Consider the following 17,867-nt stretch of genomic DNA (forward strand, 5'->3'; position numbering starts at 1 on the left):
ATCGTGTGGTTTGAAACAAAACAACGACATGAGCTAGCCCGCTCATTAGGTTTTCTTTGGCCTCAGAAATCATGGAAGGCAATGGACTCCTAGGATCCTTGGATAATTAATGTCCCTCTAAGATATACACATCTCCTTCAAACCCAGGGAGATACTCAAAACGAAGAGATCGTAAGATGAAAGAGAGATACGATCTGCCTAACAATATGCCAAATCTGTGCGTAGGTTTGTTTATGCGCACGCATATATATAATACCAAATGGATGGATCATGCGCCCCTGCCTGTAACACTTGGATGTCAGACATGAGGGATGTTCGGCCGTCCTAGCAAGGCACATGACATGATCACCTATTGTGTAACCCCATCACTCTCCCACATTAAAGTCAACTCGACCAGAGTGTCTGACCACTGCATGCTTATGGGTCATGTGTGTAATATATTGTCGTTTGTTTATCCTAGGTGACCAGCTAGGTATAGAAGGAAGGAAGTCGAGGGATGTGACGAGGATTTGGCCTTCAATTGTTTATGAAATCATGATTGGTAATCCCATGTAACAATGATTCTTATTGACAATGCAGTCATGATCAAATAGTGGAGTTCTGATTTCTTGTAATATCTTCTTGTTTATTCATGCATCTCTTATTTGCTTGTCCATGATGTTTTAAAATCTTCAACATGCAATAGCCAGACATATACAACAATCACTAGCTATCTAGATAGATGTTTAGATAACTGACCCATTTACATATTCATCATACTTTGAAAAAAAACACTATCATGCTCGTAAACACTCCATCAATTATTTAAATGACTAACCCATTCGTATATTAATCAATTTCGGATCCATACAGATTAACATACTTGTGGTTAGAGTTCAATTTTTGAACAAAATATTGGAGTGGCACATAGTCAATGTGGACTTTGCACATGCATTGCGAAGATCATCAAAACAGAACATATACCATGAACTGATCATCGCTTTAATCAATCTCAGCAGGAAATTTAACGGCTCCCACGAAAGAAACATTAAGTGATAAGATTTAATTTATGCGAAAACCATGAGCATGAAAGGGTTTGAGCCTTGTTGTTGTTTTCTTTTTCTTTTTCTTTTTCAAAGAGAAAAGAAGAGAAGGTCTTTCACTTCAGGCTTGGGTTGGGAGGCAACTCGAGAGGTGATGGCGTTCTTAATTTCACAAGTCATAACCTGTTCCCACAGGCCCATATCCAGATTTCAAAGGGCCAACTTAATATGATAAGCCGTAGCCAGTGCCATCGGCCGATATCCAAAGTAAGTCTAAGAGGAGTCATCAAGACGGGCCGTACTCTCATGGTTGGTGAGGAAATGTCCCTTTGAATTCCTAATTTCGATTATAGTTTTTCTCACGGGCTGTGGAAATATACACTGACAGAATGAATCGATCATCACTGAGAAGAAATGGTTGGTTGTAGAATTAGATTTATCATCTTCATGTAAGTTGCGCCTACCATGTGCATTCACTAACAAAAAGACGATTTGTTCTCGTGTAAGCATCATCAAAATTGTTTCTGCATCCATGCGAGTCCAACTTGTAATAAAAGCTCCCATTTATGCTATGTCTTATTAACCATAAAGCTTGATAATGGCTACCCTTTTTGCATGTCTGCTTGGTCCCATATGATGTAAGTTGTTCACTGGAGGTACGCAGATGTTGTTATCATGATCATGTGAAGCTCTTTTTTATTTGCATGATCGTATCAGAGGAATTAAGCATCGCATAAAATTAAGAGAAGAGAACGTTCTATAAATCTCACTACTAGAAAAAATGAAATGAAAAAAAAAGAAAAAAAAACCGACGGAATTGTTATTTACCAGCAAAAAATATGATAGAAAATTTTTATCAGAAACAATGAAATAAAAATAAATATTCTAATTGTTTATTCTCTAGAAGCAATATGGTAATAGTAGACGGTATTGCTCCTAAATAAATAAAAAATTACAAATTAATCACATATAAAGAACATCTTACCCCTCAAATAAAGCTTTAAAAATTGAAAAATAAAAGGTAAAATGTTAATTTCACTATAACCCTAGATACATTTTATTATAGATAACTATAATAAAAAAACTCACAATAATGTTTAGTATTTAACTTGATAGTTTGCAACATGCCTCGTTAGAGCTTCACTCTTACTGTCATCAATTGGAATGACATTAAAAATATGAAAATCCATGTAAACAAGATTTGGAAAACCTCCTGTACCAAGACTCAATCTGGAAGAACATTTCTCTTCCTGTTAATATCAAGAAACTAATCTATAATGCACCATCTAATCTTACTAAACCATTTATTGTTCTTGCAAGTAAGACAATAGGCCGAGGGGGGTTTGGAAAAGAAAAGGGAAAAGGAAAAGAAAAGTGAGGCATAGAATTTTCACTTTGGAAAATCTTGCCATTGCCAATTAAAAAAAGGAGAGAGGGAAAATGTTATAAAGTAGAAGATAAAATGAATTGATAATGCCATGGAGAGCTCAAGAAAGCAATAACATAATCACCAAATACAAGTTGTGGACCAGAATTGCCTATGCCGCCCACACTTGGTATAGACAAAAATAATCGGCATTGTAACCATCTAGGTGGTGGTCTAGTGGTAAAAGCTTGGAACTAAGGGGTTTGCTCCCTCTTAGGTCTCAGGTTCAAACCCTATGACTGCTCATATGATGGCCACTGGAGGCTTACATGGTCGTTAACTTCAGGGCCCGTGGGATTAGTCGAGGTGCGCGCAAGCTGGCCCGGACACCCACGATAATCAAAAAAAAAAAAAAAAAAAAAAATAATCGGCATTGGCCTCCTCTCCAGTCTCCAATCCGATTCTTAGATCTGAGCTTGTTGCTACCGACTGCTAAATAAGTCTAACATATCAACATCTAAATTTAATATCAGTGTTTGTCAGGGAAGGAAACTTGCGACTCTCTTTCCTGGGGTACCATCTAGCATCCTCCTTTCCAGTTCACAACAGGCCCATTTCCCAAGGGTCAGTCACGGCAAGACTTGTGAAAAAGCAAAGTATTTGCTTTCCCCCCTTGGCATGAAATAAAGTTAGGAAATGCAAGCACGCCCCATCATACAGAAGATAATTCCGATGGCATCGGATGGATTTGTCCGCAAGGAAAATGAAAGGAAGAACAAAGAAAAGACGGAACAAGCATGGCCCCTTCTTTTTTCTTTACTCCAAAGCTAATTAACTGGGAGTATTCAGACGTGTTTGAGACAACCTTGAGTCGGCAAATACTCTTTAGGCTTCACATGAAAAGAAATCCTTGGTATTTGCTATTATCATCCCTCGTATTCTCGATCTGACTCCTTCTGTTCTTCATGGATGTTTTGCAATCCACTCAAGTGACCATGGAGCCTCTTTTCTTCTTTTTTTCATCCCTTATTTGCTTAACTATAAGCATGATTACATATTTAATAACAAATACTTCTGTGAAAATAAAAATATAACAAAATAGACAGCCCTTTTGTTACTTTTTCTAACATACTTTTCCGGTAGGAATATAATTATCAAGATTGTTTTTTAAAGTATTTTTTATTTAAAAATATATTAAAATAATATATTTTTAAATTTTTAAATTTAATATATTTTTAAATTTTTAAATTTAATTTACATTAACACATTAAAAAAATATTAAATCACTTAAAAATAATTAATTTAAATTAAAAAAAATCAAAATTTTCAATTTTTTTAAAAAAGACTAATACACCATTATTAACAACTGGCTGGCATTTGAAGTACAATTATTGTTGAACTATTTACTAAAAGTCTTCATAATCACTGAGCATGAAAATTGATTTTTCTCTGACGAGTAACATTTGACATGATGTCACCTCACCAAACTTCAGTAAACCCTACTCTTATTGGAAGAGACTGTAAAAATAAATGCACATGAATGTCTTTGAATTCTCTGGTATTCCCATCATGTCAAGCCAATAGTTTCCTAAACCTACACAACATGACATATATATATATATATATCTCAGCAAGAGAGAGGACGGCTGTGATGGAGATTTTTTCAGGAGTAACTTAATATGGGTTATTAAAATTTTATACTAAACACTTGAACATGGTGGCTTCGAAATGATTAAACCGCTCTACCTGATTCCAATACTCTACCATATATCCTGCCTTCCGAAGTCAAGTCTACCTTTCTATCATTTTGGAATGATTAGTTTAACCTTGTTATTACAAAAAGATTATCCCCCCTGTCTCTTTCCCCTCCGCATGTAGAAACAAAGAATTTTACGATCCAGATCGGAAATAATCTACTTATCCACCGACCAGTACCGTATGTTTATAAGATGCTAGAGGCAATAAATGACTTGATAAAGCGGGATTGATTGGGGCAATGGTCCCAAGACAGAAGGATTATTTCTTTCTCTGTTAATTACCAACGAGTTTAGGCTATGGAGTATGAACACGAGATTGGTTGGTCTGTGGTCCCTGGATTGAGTCAACAGCAACCAGTTTCTGCAACAAATACATGAAAATATAATTCTACTAGCCCCAATTTCTAACTACTCTTATAACATGTTGTAGTGCATAAAAAACAATCCTTCCTTTGCTATGCACCATATTTTGCTATATGTTATATACAATTTGCAAAGAGCCAATTTAGTTTATTTAAAAATAAAAACAGATCATAAACCTAAAACAGCAAGAATGAGTAAAGGAACCAGAGAGACTGACAACATCTAAGAATGGAGACCCACGCATCGCTAACCGGTTTTTTTCTTTTAACTGTTCCCAATTCAGCTTAGAACTCGCAGAAACATTAGCTCCGCAGCTTAATCAAAAGTTTCCCATGTTGTTGTCACCACAAAAGACTCAGAATGCCTCAATATCGGTCGCTGCTGCTGTGTTGGCATTTGCATTGTAGCATTCTGCTGCTTGGATTGAACTGACTCTTTCTGCCTTGGTATTGGCATTTTCCCGGTTGAATTTTCGAGTTTCTGCAATGGGATTTTGCCTCCATTTCTTTGAATTGACTGCTTTTGCATTGCTATTGGCGTTGTGCCTATTGAATTATCTTGTGGCTGCAATGGGATTTTGCGTCCTTCGCTTTGAATTGGCCTTTGCTTTGGTATTGGCATTTTACCCATTGAATTATCTTGTTGCTGCAATGGGATTTTTCCTCCATTGCTATCAGCAGTAGAATAGTTTAACTTCAGCTTATCAAGAGTTTCAATGTACTGTTGAACTCTCCTTTCCTTCAAGAAAGACAAAGGAAGGCAAAAACTTGAACATTACTGGAAGTGAAAATATGCTAGTTGACCAATTAGAAGTTGCATAATACCTGCATTCTCTTCTGCAACTTCAAGTCTCCCTCAACAAAAATTCCATCCAATGCTACTAATTTTTCCATCAACATCGCAGTCAATTCCTCCACATCTTTCTCTGCAATTTTTCCTCCTTTAGAAGTTGTTTCCAAGGATGTCACCTACCAAATCGCAATAAAAACAATTTTGCTCTTATCAGAAACTTAAATCTGATTTCTGCCAGAGGCAACCATGTATGTTTTCAGGTAAAATTTACTTGCCTTTTCGCCAAGTCGGTCAACATCCACGGTGATCTGTTGCAATGACTTTGAACCCTTTTTTATTTTAGCAGTTTTAAGCATCTCAAGACACCGCCTTTGGCGGCTGGTAATGTCCTCAGTTAACACAATTTTGGATCCATCTTTGACTCCTGCGGTATCTAAATACGCCTTGGAGTTTCTCTCTTTCTTCTTGTATATCAGCTTTTGATCCTCATGGTGCACTCCTGTGTGTTGTGCTAGCATTTTCTTCAGTTCCCCTGCAGCCCAAAAACCAACTCCTTTAATCTCCATTATTCAAAGAATTTGAAGTCAAAGCATCATCAATTAAACAAAGACATGGAGGTTTAATTAAGAATTATCAAATTACCAAAGCTTGCTTGTGAACTGATACTAATCTCATGAAATGAAGAACCATATTTGACTCTAACTTTAATAGTGGAAACAGGAACAGAATTGTGATTGGAATCAGCAGTAGTTCTCTTTTGAACTAACATTCCTCCTGGCCTAATTTCCCATTCGTCAACAATATTCATATTGCCTCTGCCAACAAAAGAGTCCTCCTTATTCCCCTGAGTAAACATCCCTCTAATCTTTGACTTCATTGGCTCCATCTGCATATATTCCTGATCTTGCCTTGAGGAGAAGAAAGAAAGATCCTTACCTTAGATCTCTAGGAACGTCTCTTCATTGATCATAAGCAGTGGTTTCAAGGAAACCCAGTTTGACAACTACTGAGTTCAAATAACATGGTGTGTAATATTTGGGCTCAGTATTGAACAGCTATAAATTACAAGACAAAGGTATTTTGCATGAAAGAAAACTGGTTTCTATAAGAAGACAATGGGTGATTATGAAAACAATGACCAAAAACAAAATAAACTTTTATGTATTGAGAAATCGCTAATGAAGAAATACTTGCGAGAGAGAGATGTGATATATTTGCTGAAGAAAGCAAGGAGGAGAGATAAGAAAGGAAAAAAGGAAATGGAAATGGAAATGGCAAAAAGGAAAGGAAAGGAAACGAACAGCCAGCGAAAGATATGAGTGAGCAGAAGAATCTATCTATATATATACGAACGAACAGAAGGATGTTTTTAGTTTTGGAAACTATTTTTTGTAATGAAGAAAGACGATGTGGGAATGGAAACGGAAACTTTGGCATTTGTGGTTGCTTACGACATTTAGCCTCTCTTTTTTTTACGGTACGGTGAAAACAAAAGAAACAAAAATTAATCTCCTCTATGATATTTAGTGCCCATCAAAACTACAAAAAGAACACTTAATTCTAGAGGTTGATTTTTTTTATATACAAATTTCCTTCATGAATTAGTCTCAAGAAATTTATGGAGTCTAAATTGCAGATGATCTTCATATAGCCTTGGTTCCAAGCTAGAACCAACCCATGTTTAAAAGCCAGAAGCTATGGAAGCAGGTTAGTGTCAATTCCTCCAGAGCCCGAAAAACCCCCAGGCCACTTCCCTTCATTATCCGTAACGAGGTCTCCAAAATTAATCTTCCCTTCATCAGGCCTGCACCATGAGATAGTGAGCTCTTTTCTAAGATTGACAGCTTGCTTGACCCAAGCATTGCACGAAGATCCTAATTAAAAAGATGGGTTTGCCTCATGAGCCAATTATCACCTACATAATTCTCCCCATAATAAGGAACGATGTTTCTACGCCTCTAGATCCACCAAATACCCAAAAGAAAAGGGAACGAATCGTTAGAAGAAACCATCTATCTAAACCATTCCACAACATTTATGTTTCAAAACCCATGAGCATTTACTAGTCCCATATTTGTCCGTATGATTCTAGCAAAGTGACAATCCCGCAGGCAATGCAAAACACTGTCCTCCCCCTGGTTGCAGCAGCCACGGATGGGAGTATTAGAAATGTGACGTTCATAGCGTAGAAAGGTGTTTGACACATTCTGGAAGCATTGTCATCAGGTTTATAAAGTTCCAGTAGCTATTTCGCCACAAGTCTCGTACTTTCAACTCGGAGTCACTGATGTGAACAACATCAACCTGTGAACCAACCGAACCCACATCCAGTCACATATCAAACCAAAAGGAAAACTCCCCATTTCCAACCTTGTACGAGAAGCCATCACGCAGGTGAATGAAGGCTTTAAATATAGCATTCCCACATATTTGAGGCATTAGTGCAGGGAGCGGGAGCTGATCTTTGGAACAGGTATGAGAGACCTCCGAGTATTTATGCCTCAGGATGCTGACCCACGGTTTCTCTCCACCACTACAAAGTTGCCTCGCCTGCTTACCTAGCAAAGCCACATTTTATTAGCGAAATGCAGGGAAGCAGAGGAAATCCCTTTTTATTTTTATTTTTATTTTTATCGTCATGATTTGTGAGTTTTAGGATAAAACTTGTCCAATTTCCTTCTATTAATTAAGAAAAACTAGATTTCCGTTCAATTTGAGTGAATAAACATGTGCTAGTCTTGTGATTGTATTATTAGTTAAGAAGTGGATGAATTGGCACAAGGATCTATTTAATTCTCAAATTTTATTTAGAAACTAATTGCCGTGAGATTATTAGTTTGTTTTGTGACTATGACCACTAATTGAGGGAATTTGGTCACCATTTATCCTAAGTTTTATACAAAGGAAAAGGAAATAAAGAAGGAAAAGGAAAACCAAATTAAGAGGCAGTCGTTTTCTACGAACTGGAAGGCAATAATCAAGGAGGGTGAAACAGGCAAGGCAAAGTCTGAACACACACACATCTGTAGCCAGTTGGCACCTGTCTGTATGCTTGCTTAGTTGTTGGGTTAGAGGAACGTTGTTGTCATCATTAATATCGTTCAAAACAGCAGAAGAATGAAGTGCTCAAATTTTGTACTTTTATTCTTTGGTGAGAACTTTTAATAGCAATTTTCTTCTACTTATTTTATCGTAACCCAACAAGGAAAAAAGAAATATCCTTAAAAGCTTTGAAGTTTGATATGCATGTCCAGCTTGAACTAGCCATTCTCTTGCAGAAAACAAAATCTCAAGCGTATTACTTATTTGGACAAGTAAAGGAGAGAGCCTAGCGATCAATCAAACCCTTTATAATCGAAACTATAGAGATTAGCCCACAATAGATGGCCCTGATAAGAGCTAAGAACAAATTCCTGCTAGTAAATAGCTCCCGTTCTATATAACCCTTGGACCCTCGGTAACCATTTTCCAAAGCAGGCTGTCCTGTACATTACTGCCGGAAACTGGAAACCATTTCCAGAACAATCTACACAGCTACTGAGATGACTGATAACTTGAAAACAGACCTAGAATTCAAGATGATAAGGCACCTAATAGCTCAGCAGAGAAATAAAAGTGGAAAAGAAATAAAGCATTTTAACAATGCTACAGGCACTCAACAAATCGATGACAGTAGTCAGTAATACCATTACTGTCTACAACAGGATCCGTCCTCTCTAGGATCATGGATCTGTTCAGTCAGTTCTGTTGTTGCAAGTGAAAGAAAAAGATTCACCACGAAAACAACTGGACTGGCATTTCTATAACAGGGTAGAGGAGAGAATGCGAAATTAGATACAGGAAACAATTATAAAGAGCAAAACAGTAAAGACATGCTTGCTACTTCCAAATGTTACACCACCTTGTTGACAAGATCAACAATCTGCTTCAAATAAAATAGGAGAAGGGAGGCATCATAGCATCTGCCAACCAAAAGTCTTTCAAACAAGATAGCTGTAAGAGATGGAAGACAGGTCTCTGTAAATTGCAAATATGAACCTTCCATTTATACATCCAATCCCCACACCATAATGACACTAAAACAGGTGGAGGGATCCAATCTATTAAGAAGCTTGCAACATCATGTGATCCTAAGAAATCAAAAAAGTGACAATTAGGCACATACAAGCTACTAGTACTGCCCCACTCACCTCTCTTATGCGCAAAAACAATAACACACTACTTTGACACTAAATTTGTCACTCTATTACTGCAGAAAACTTAACACTACTTTGACACTAAATTTGTCACTCTATTTACTGCAGAAAACTTAACAGACAATACATCCCAACTTATACTTACAAACCGACTGGTCAATGGCCATAAAAACATGTGAACAGGAAGTGTTTTGTAATCTAAAAATTGATTTTTCTCTAGGACAGAACAACAAAATGTAACGAAGCTCACTTTCCCCTCATTGGGAAGAATGAATGGGAGAAAAGACTGCAAAAAAAACATGAAAATAAGCAATCAAGCAAGACCACAAGAGAAATCCTTTAGTTTAATGTTTGAGTCACACTCCAACAAAATGGGTGGTCTGGAGTTTAGGCACTGAGAAACAGACGATTAGGGTCTATATATATTAGGAGATAAAGAAGGAGAGGGAGAGGGAAACAACTCTACATGAAATTGGTGGAATATAGCCAGCATAAACAGGCTTGTTTAAAGATATAAAGGTCCAGTCTGACAAGAAGGATTCATTGGAAACTAGGGAACCACACTTCAATGCCAAGAGCCTAGAGCTCCTCCACAATCTATGGATACACAAGTGCGAAAACATATGTCCATCTCTAGAAAAGCTAGCTGCTTGCTATGTAAACTAACTTGGGAGTTGATCGTGGCATTGCAAAAACATAAGCATGATATGAATGCCCCAAATTTGTTGTCTTCATATTGTCTTTTGTCCTCCCAAACAAACTACAAGTAAAAACTTTACACTCCCTCAGTAAAAGAAAAAATACCCATTCCAGAGAACCTATATTCTCAAGTACAAAAGCAATCTTGTTATAGACTATTTCAGTCAAAACTATACTCTGAAGAGATATTTTCATCTCACAAGTACCTTTATTATAATGACAGTGGACGAGCTGAATCCAAAAGGCAAGTGCAGCACATTAAACAAATGTATTCACTATGAACAAATAGTAGCGAGTTGATATGGTTCCCCAATCCATCACACTATCAGATTAAAGACTGAGTAGAAGAGCATCAAGGTAATATAAGTCTAATCAACAATGGCATTCACAATTATGATGTCATAAAAGCTCGAGAACAAAAAACAATATGCACCAAACCACCACACTAATTGAACCAAGCAAATGAAACAGCACCATTAACAGAGAGTATAATTTTTTTTAAAAAAAAAAAAAAACCTAAAAAAAACAGGAGGATGACATCAGCTACTTTAGCATCTCATTCCAACTCATGCAATCCAAATTTGTAGAAACCAAGAAGTTAGAAGCCAAAGCAAGAAAGGATTACGTTATCACATTGAATTTTCACAAGAATGATATCCAACTAAACTAAGCATTAAGGCAAAGTGCAAAAGAACAAAACTGCAAAATATATGGCATGGGATTCGAAAGTTTTGCTAAAATGGAGAAAAACTAATTGCACAAAGCTGAGGGTATGAAGTTTGACACCGCCATCCATCCAAAAAGTACCAATAAAGCATATTTCCTCTGGTGTGTTACCTACTCAATAATGGACTGAATAACACCAGCTCCAACAGTCTTCCCTCCTTCTCTGATAGCAAACCTCATGCCTTGCTCACAAGCCACGGGCATAATAAGTTCCACTATCATCTTCACACGATCCCCAGGCATAACCATCTTTGACTCCTCATCCTTATCATTCATAATCGTAGCCACCCTCCCTGTAACATCAGTGGTCCTCATATAAAATTGAGGCCTATATCCAGCAAAGAAGGGAGAATGCCTGCCACCTTCTTCCTTCTTCAAAACATACACAATCGCCTCAAATTTAGTATGTGGAGTAATTGACCCTGGCTTCGATAAAACCATCCCTCTCTGAATATCAGCCTTTTGAACACCTCTCAACAATAACCCAACATTATCACCTGCCAATGCTTCATCCAATATCTTTTGAAACATTTCCACACCAGTAACTGTTGTATTCCTAGTCTCCCTTAACCCCACAATATCTACGGTATCCCCAGTTTTGATAGTACCTCTCTCAACCCTCCCAGTAGCTACTGTCCCACGACCGGTAATAGAAAAAACATCCTCCACAGCAAGTAAAAATGGCAAATCAGTTTGCCTTTGTGGAATTGGTATATAATTATCAACGTTATCCATAAGTTCGTAAATTTTATCAACCCATTGATTCTCTCCTCTCTTAATAGCAGGATTTTCCATCAAAGCCTCTAAAGCTAACAAAGCAGAACCAGAGATAATTGGAATATCATCACCAGGAAACTCATAACTAGACAACAATTCTCTTACCTCCAACTCTACCAATTGCAACAGCTCCTCATCATCAACTTGATCTTGTTTATTCAAAAACACAACCATGTTTGGAACCCCAACTTGTTTTGCCAACAAGATATGTTCTTTTGTTTGTGGCATTGGACCATCGGCGCCAGACACAACCAAAATAGCTCCATCCATTTGAGCAGCACCAGTAATCATGTTCTTAACATAATCGGCATGACCAGGGCAATCAACATGAGCATAATGGCGAGATTCTGTCTCATATTCAACTGTAGCAGTGTTAATTGTGATTCCTCTAGCGCGTTCTTCTGGTGCAGCATCGATTTCATCGTATTTTTTGGGTGCACTGCCACCCATAGAGGCTAGAGCCATGGTTAGAGCAGCAGTGAGAGTTGTTTTGCCGTGGTCTACATGGCCTATGGTGCCTATGTTGACATGGGGTTTCTTTCTTTCGAACTTCCCTCTAGCGGCACGGACAGTGAAGGTGCGATGGCGGGTGGTGGTGAAGGGGGAGGTTGGGGAAGTGGGAGTGAAGGGGGAGAGGAAAGAAGAGGAAAGGATGGATTTTGAGGGGAGTTTGGAGGTGGGTTTGAGGGAGAAAGTAGGGGTGGAGGTAGAGGATGTGGTGGTTGTGTGGTGGGGGTAGATGAGGTTTGTGGAGGTGAAAGTGGTTGCTGAGGCGGAAACAGCCATTATGAGTGGCGGATGAGAGAGTGGCGGAGGGAGAGGGGGGGAGTTTTCTTGATTGGGAGAGGATACGAGAGGATGTGTTTTGTTATCTCTTTTTGGGTAACAAAAGAAGGGCTGTTATTGAGAGTTTTATCCACTGCTGCTTCTCAGACTGTAGGCAAGTTGTCACTAGGGTAGCATGGAAAGTTCATGAAACCACCACTCAAATTGTAACACGTGGGTAAGAGATTAAAGGTTTCTAAGAATTTTAAGATAGTAGGAAGGACACTGCTTGCTCCTAGTTAAGATTTAGGCACGACTGTAGGCTAACTGGATGAATGGACAGTGGCTTCCAATTTAGGAATTAAAATTTGGAGTAAGTTTACACTTTGCGGCATGAACACATTCGATACTACAGTACTAACTCATTGTGTTGTGTTTGTGTATCGAGTGTAGAGATTACAAGGGGCATGATGTTCTTGTGCTATTGTAGAAGTTTGAGGCCCATAATCATTAATTATTAAAAATAAAATTTAAAAAATAAAAAAATATACATTATTTTATTATGTCAGGTCGTCACCACTCGTGCCCACCATTTTCCAGCAAAAATTGTTTTGAACGGCCTTTTTTTGAAAAACGGGTGCTGAAAACTTTCCCCTAAGGCATGCAAACTCTTTTCTTTTCCTATTTTCCTTCCCATATCACCGAAAATTTATATCTAGCCCCAACATTACTGCAGTAAACCCAATGGGGCTTGTCGATTTGAAATATGCAACGCACAGAGCTTATGTTGAAATTAAAATTCAGACACAGCAGCAACAATGTCAAAGATCAAAAGAAATTTACAAAAATTGGGCAACAATTAAGGAAACCACCGGTTATCTGCCATTCTCATTGCAAGAACTCCAAAGCGAAACATCAAAGAAGAAAATGCTACACCTCACTGTTCCTTCCGGGCTTTAGATCTGGAAGGCTTTGCTGGTTTAATCATGTTGCCAAGGAGAATCAATACTATGGGCGCAATGGTTCCAATGTAATATACACTACCATATAAAGCAAGTGTTTCCTGCAAGGTTAATACCTGTGCCATACGAGGAGAGAAACATTAGGCTCAAGAAATATCAATTTCAGCTTCTAAAATGATTTTTTCCAATAAGAGGAGCTAACCATGAAACCAACAGCGGAATAGTTTAGAACCAGAACGGTGTAGGCAAAGCTTATAAACACAAGCAAATTCTTGACGACATCCATATTTGAAGGTATAGCTTGTTGCCATCTGTATAGAACTGCTCGGCATGGGGGAGAAGGGTCAGCAATCTCTTCCAATTTATTTATTAACTATCTACAAAGAAAATAGCCACACAAAAAAAGGCTTCCATGTCATACCCCTTGAACCGGCAATCATCAATGCTGACTGGACAAAGAATATTATGTACCCAGGATATAATCCCTGTAATTTGTACAGAGAGAAGGCAGGAAAAAGTTAAAATCAATTAATAATATTATACAAGAAAACTTATTAAAATAAACATACAGAGTCATTGGTATTTCTAAAGAGATATGCAAAGTGCTAGGAAAATTCCACAGATAATGAGTCCAGGAAAAGAGTCAAAGATCTGATATATTGAAATATGGAATCCCTGTGAAGGATCATGCTGCTAAACAAAAGCTATGGCAGACTCCTTTGCTCTTGAAAAATTTACCTATTGGGGCTTTACTGGTCTTTTCAATTTGCAATGACTTGAGAAATTGAATATGGAATAGTATGAAAAGATTAGGCTGGTAATACAAAAGTATGGCACAATCCTTCGCTCTCTTCAAAAAATTTATTTATGGGTGCTTTACTGATCTTTTCGATTAGCAACAACAGTGTACAGCAGCAGTGTTGTACAAGAAGCTATACGGGGGACAAATACATAATTTAAAAATAAGTTTCCTGACCACCCACACAAATAGGAAAGATGGTTGCATATTATACTCACATGCCAAACGGCACTGGTAGTCTGCGTGGCTAACAACTGGAAGAAACCAGGTTTCTTCCCCTTCTGAACAAGTCTATCATAAACATCTACAACAGCACAAATAGCACATGAAGTTAGCACAACAGATTGCGTCTCATATTCCCATATGTTCATAGGACATTAATATAACCATTACTTTTCATCTAGAGGTGCTAAGAATAATACCAGCTAAGATGTATATACTACTAATAAAATTCAGCGAGGACTGGAAAGAAAAGCTGAGATTTAGAGAAGCTGATTAACTCACAATGACGAAGCCAGGTGCTGACTTGTATGTTCCATACAAGCGGCAGCTGAACTGAACTCTTAGCAAACTCAACACCTAGTATGTCCACATTTTTTGCACGATCCCATTTTGGCTTTGATGGAGAAGTGTCTGTCCAACCACTGAAACCCAGGCCAGAGATAATAACAGCTGCCTCTGAAATTGACCAGATGAAATAATATTTCCAACGTGCTGTGAATCCTGACATAAACTGGTAACTCAAACGTTTCCAGAAGCCCCATTCTTGGTATGCGGGACCATTGAGCCCAGATATGTTAAAATGGGGTATCAGGTACAAATACAAGGCCATGCAAACAGTAGCTTGGAGAAGAGCTTGAATTGTTGCCCCAAAAGGTGATGGTGCGGGTCCTTTCTCAGTAGGGGCCCAAATCTGCAAAGATAGATTAAAAAAACTAAGAAACAAATATTCCCAGCAAGACAAGGCATCAACTCAATTTGACTAACTAAAACTAAGCCTCTGTCCCAAAAGTTGAAAAAAAATTAATAGATCTTTTCAATTTTCCATTCTCTTTCGCAATACCAGACTGCCTCCATCAAGACAAAGCATGTACAAGCACGAGATAAACACGGTATACCTACCCCTTTCCTTTCAGTCCACTCAAGATAATCCTTCATTTCAAAAACTGGACCTGCAAAGTGGCTACCACAGCAGAGGCAGTAACCAACATACTCAATAAAAGAAGGCAGCTCAATCAAGCGGTTTTTCTTCTGAGCCTCTCGCAATTCTTCCTCTTTTAATAACCCATCATTGTAACTCATGGCACATGATATGACTTTCAGTGTTAGCACCATTAAAGCCCCTAATAATAGAAGAAAATGATCCATCACACAGCAGTAAATAGTTCTCACAGAGTATACCAATTCTCATTATCTTCATTGTGAAATCTGAAATCATGCTTACCAGTGGCATCGATGCCTCCTTCCTTCCATGCATCCCCGCTCATGTAATACACATGGCTACACATGGACACCAATAATCAAGAATTCCGAAATAAAAAGGGTATATACTTTTCCAAAAAAAAAAAAAAAGATTTTCTTTAGTCCCATTTGATTAACATGAATATACTTCAGAAACGTATTCAAAAGAACATCATATAACAAAAATGAAACAAACATGGTCACTTGAAATTCATAAGGCAATACCATATTCCACATACACAGCAAACAGATGCACACTGAAGATCAAACTCGGCATTTTCACGATAAAACCTTTTTTCTAGCAAAAAGTAGATACGAATCTGTACTTGTACATTGAAACCCTTCTTTTCTAAAAATTAATTACTAAATAAACAACACTCGACAGCTCCTACTTCCACCAGCATAAACAAGGTAAAACAAAACGTGCAGCGTTTGAGCTTTCCATCATTTCAAACCAGATATTCGCATCCAATTAACAGCAATGCTATCATTTACCCTCACAAACAATGTAATTTCCAAATTCAAATGTTTTCTCGTGTTACATTCAGCCTGCAATTAATGCATTAATTTGTAACAGAAACCAAAGATTAAAACTTCAAGAAAAATCAAAATAATTAACACGTCAAATTCATTTAATCAAGCAAAAAATCATCACAGCACAACAATTCAAGCAATCAAAACTCCTATAACTCAGCTCCAATTAATAAAGAAACAATTAGTTCATAAAAAATGAGCTTTCAATCTCAAAAATAAATCAAATTAAAAAAAATACCAGCCAATTAAATAGCCGAATCCCAATAAAAACGTGAGGATTCCACAGTACGGCCGAAACAGGACCATCGAAAGGTAGCCCAACAGCATAGGCACCAAAAAGTGAAGATTTGAAGAGAACCCAAAAGACAAATACGAGAGGAAAGCCCCTGAAAGGGCAGCGTACAAGTGCTTGCCAAATAGACTCGGTACGAATCGGTGGGTGAAACTCACTGGAATCGTCACCACAAAGCATAGAAGGAACCTTAACACTGGGACCGAGACCCCGATTGCCGAGGCCATGGATTCCATCTCCAAAGCCATGGTGGTTTTTGCTGTCGAATGTTTTGATTTAGATTGACTCGGGAGAGTCTGAGATTTTGTATTTGCCTGTACAGTTGATTTTTAGATTTTCCTGAACTTAAAAAAGGGAAATTTTTGTCAGTGGTTCTTTGCAATGCTGTGAGTTGTAGGGTTGGTGCCTTTTTCTTTCTAGCTTGAGGTTGAAACTTGAAATAAATAAAAAGTGGGTGACGGTACAATATTATCAAGCGATAAGGGTGGTGATTTTGATGGCAGTGGGCAACAGACCCGAGATATTTTATTGGCTGTGCCTGTTGAGTTGACATCGGCTTTTCTTACCTTGGAATCATCGACAAGAAAACATTAATTTGTTATTCAAGAATCTCTACGGTGTCAAGAGCAGTTGTTCATTTGGACTGGATTGCTGTTTCTCCTTCTCCGCGCAAACATTAACTAGATTACATAAAAATTACATTATATATATATTGGCTTGATATATTTTAGTTGACATTGCTAGTTCAAGAACAATTCTAGCCAATCATTTTAAAAAAAAATATTTTTATTTGAATATATATCTTTTATTTTTTATTTAGCACTAATTTAGAATTAAATTATGTGTAAATAGCGACCATATTTAAACTCTAATATCAAATAAATAAAAATATATAAAACAAAACGTCAGTTGAATTAATTATTTTCATTTGCATGTATCCTTTACTTTGCTAAACACCCCCTTTATCTAATGGTTTCAGGTGGCCTCTATGAACTATTGCTGAGAGTTTTAGGTTGTCGTCTTCCTTTAAAACAAAATAGAAATTCAACCTGACCACCACTTACATCATGTCATGCCAACTACACAAACATAACCATTACTGCTTTTCATTTAATATATTTGTTTTTTTCATTAAATATTTGATCTAAGTATTTTTATTAATTTTATAAATTTTAAAATTAATAATTATATAAATTTTTAATAACCCTGAAAAAACTTAAATTTATAAAGATTAAAAATTAAATTCAAAACCTAACTAATTAATTCAAAACCTACCTAGTTTAGCTATTACTTACTATTTATTCCATTAAATCCCTTGCATTAACTGGTTTTTGCCTTTATTTTCATTTTATTATT

General features: G+C 37.2%; 3 protein-coding genes across 3 annotated transcripts; all 3 read right to left on the reverse strand.

Moving 5' to 3' along the window:
* Positions 1 to 4,539: 4,539 nt before the first annotated feature.
* LOC133699797 (BAG family molecular chaperone regulator 2-like) lies at positions 4,540 to 6,708 on the reverse strand. Its single transcript, XM_062123303.1, has 4 exons — positions 5,943 to 6,708; positions 5,576 to 5,832; positions 5,333 to 5,476; positions 4,540 to 5,246 (listed from the first exon to the last, which is right to left on the reverse strand). Exons 1-4 carry the CDS (start codon positions 6,190 to 6,192, stop codon positions 4,824 to 4,826), a joined length of 1,074 nt encoding a protein of 357 aa, XP_061979287.1. The 5' UTR covers positions 6,193 to 6,708; the 3' UTR covers positions 4,540 to 4,823.
* Positions 6,709 to 10,793: 4,085 nt separating this feature from the next.
* On the reverse strand, positions 10,794 to 12,596 carry LOC133677224 (elongation factor Tu, chloroplastic). The gene has a single exon (XM_062099127.1). It carries the CDS (start codon positions 12,482 to 12,484, stop codon positions 11,033 to 11,035), a length of 1,452 nt encoding a protein of 483 aa, XP_061955111.1. The 5' UTR covers positions 12,485 to 12,596; the 3' UTR covers positions 10,794 to 11,032.
* Positions 12,597 to 13,190: 594 nt separating this feature from the next.
* On the reverse strand, positions 13,191 to 17,055 carry LOC133677229 (lysophospholipid acyltransferase 1-like). Its single transcript, XM_062099139.1, has 8 exons — positions 16,458 to 17,055; positions 15,669 to 15,724; positions 15,347 to 15,567; positions 14,729 to 15,137; positions 14,443 to 14,528; positions 13,847 to 13,910; positions 13,628 to 13,746; positions 13,191 to 13,541 (listed from the first exon to the last, which is right to left on the reverse strand). The coding sequence occupies exons 1-8, from the start codon at positions 16,757 to 16,759 to the stop codon at positions 13,401 to 13,403; spliced, it is 1,398 nt and encodes a 465-aa protein (XP_061955123.1). The 5' UTR covers positions 16,760 to 17,055; the 3' UTR covers positions 13,191 to 13,400.
* Positions 17,056 to 17,867: the final 812 nt, after the last annotated feature.

This window comes from Populus nigra, chromosome 1, assembly GCF_951802175.1.
Source record: "Populus nigra chromosome 1, ddPopNigr1.1, whole genome shotgun sequence".
Lineage (NCBI taxonomy): Eukaryota > Viridiplantae > Streptophyta > Magnoliopsida > Malpighiales > Salicaceae > Populus > Populus nigra.

What these genes read in the sequence shown, in the direction of transcription:
- LOC133699797 (XM_062123303.1), bottom strand. Translation starts at nt 6,192, where the DNA reads ATGCAGATGGAGCCAATGAAGTCAAAGATTAGAGGGATGTTTACTCAG. An exon ending in CAGTTCACAAGCAAGCTTTG is followed by an intron (nt 5,833 to 5,942) that starts GTAATTTGATAA and finishes TTTGGGCTGCAG; the next exon opens with GGGAACTGAAGAAAATGCTA. An exon ending in AGTTGCAGAAGAGAATGCAG is followed by an intron (nt 5,247 to 5,332) that starts GTATTATGCAAC and finishes TCTTTCTTGAAG; the next exon opens with GAAAGGAGAGTTCAACAGTA.
- LOC133677224 (XM_062099127.1), bottom strand. Translation starts at nt 12,484, where the DNA reads ATGGCTGTTTCCGCCTCAGCAACCACTTTCACCTCCACAAACCTCATC.
- LOC133677229 (XM_062099139.1), bottom strand. Translation starts at nt 16,759, where the DNA reads ATGGCTTTGGAGATGGAATCCATGGCCTCGGCAATCGGGGTCTCGGTC. An exon ending in GATGATTGCCGGTTCAAGGG is followed by an intron (nt 13,747 to 13,846) that starts GTATGACATGGA and finishes CATGCCGAGCAG; the next exon opens with TTCTATACAGATGGCAACAA. An exon ending in ATTCCGCTGTTGGTTTCATG is followed by an intron (nt 13,542 to 13,627) that starts GTTAGCTCCTCT and finishes CGTATGGCACAG; the next exon opens with GTATTAACCTTGCAGGAAAC.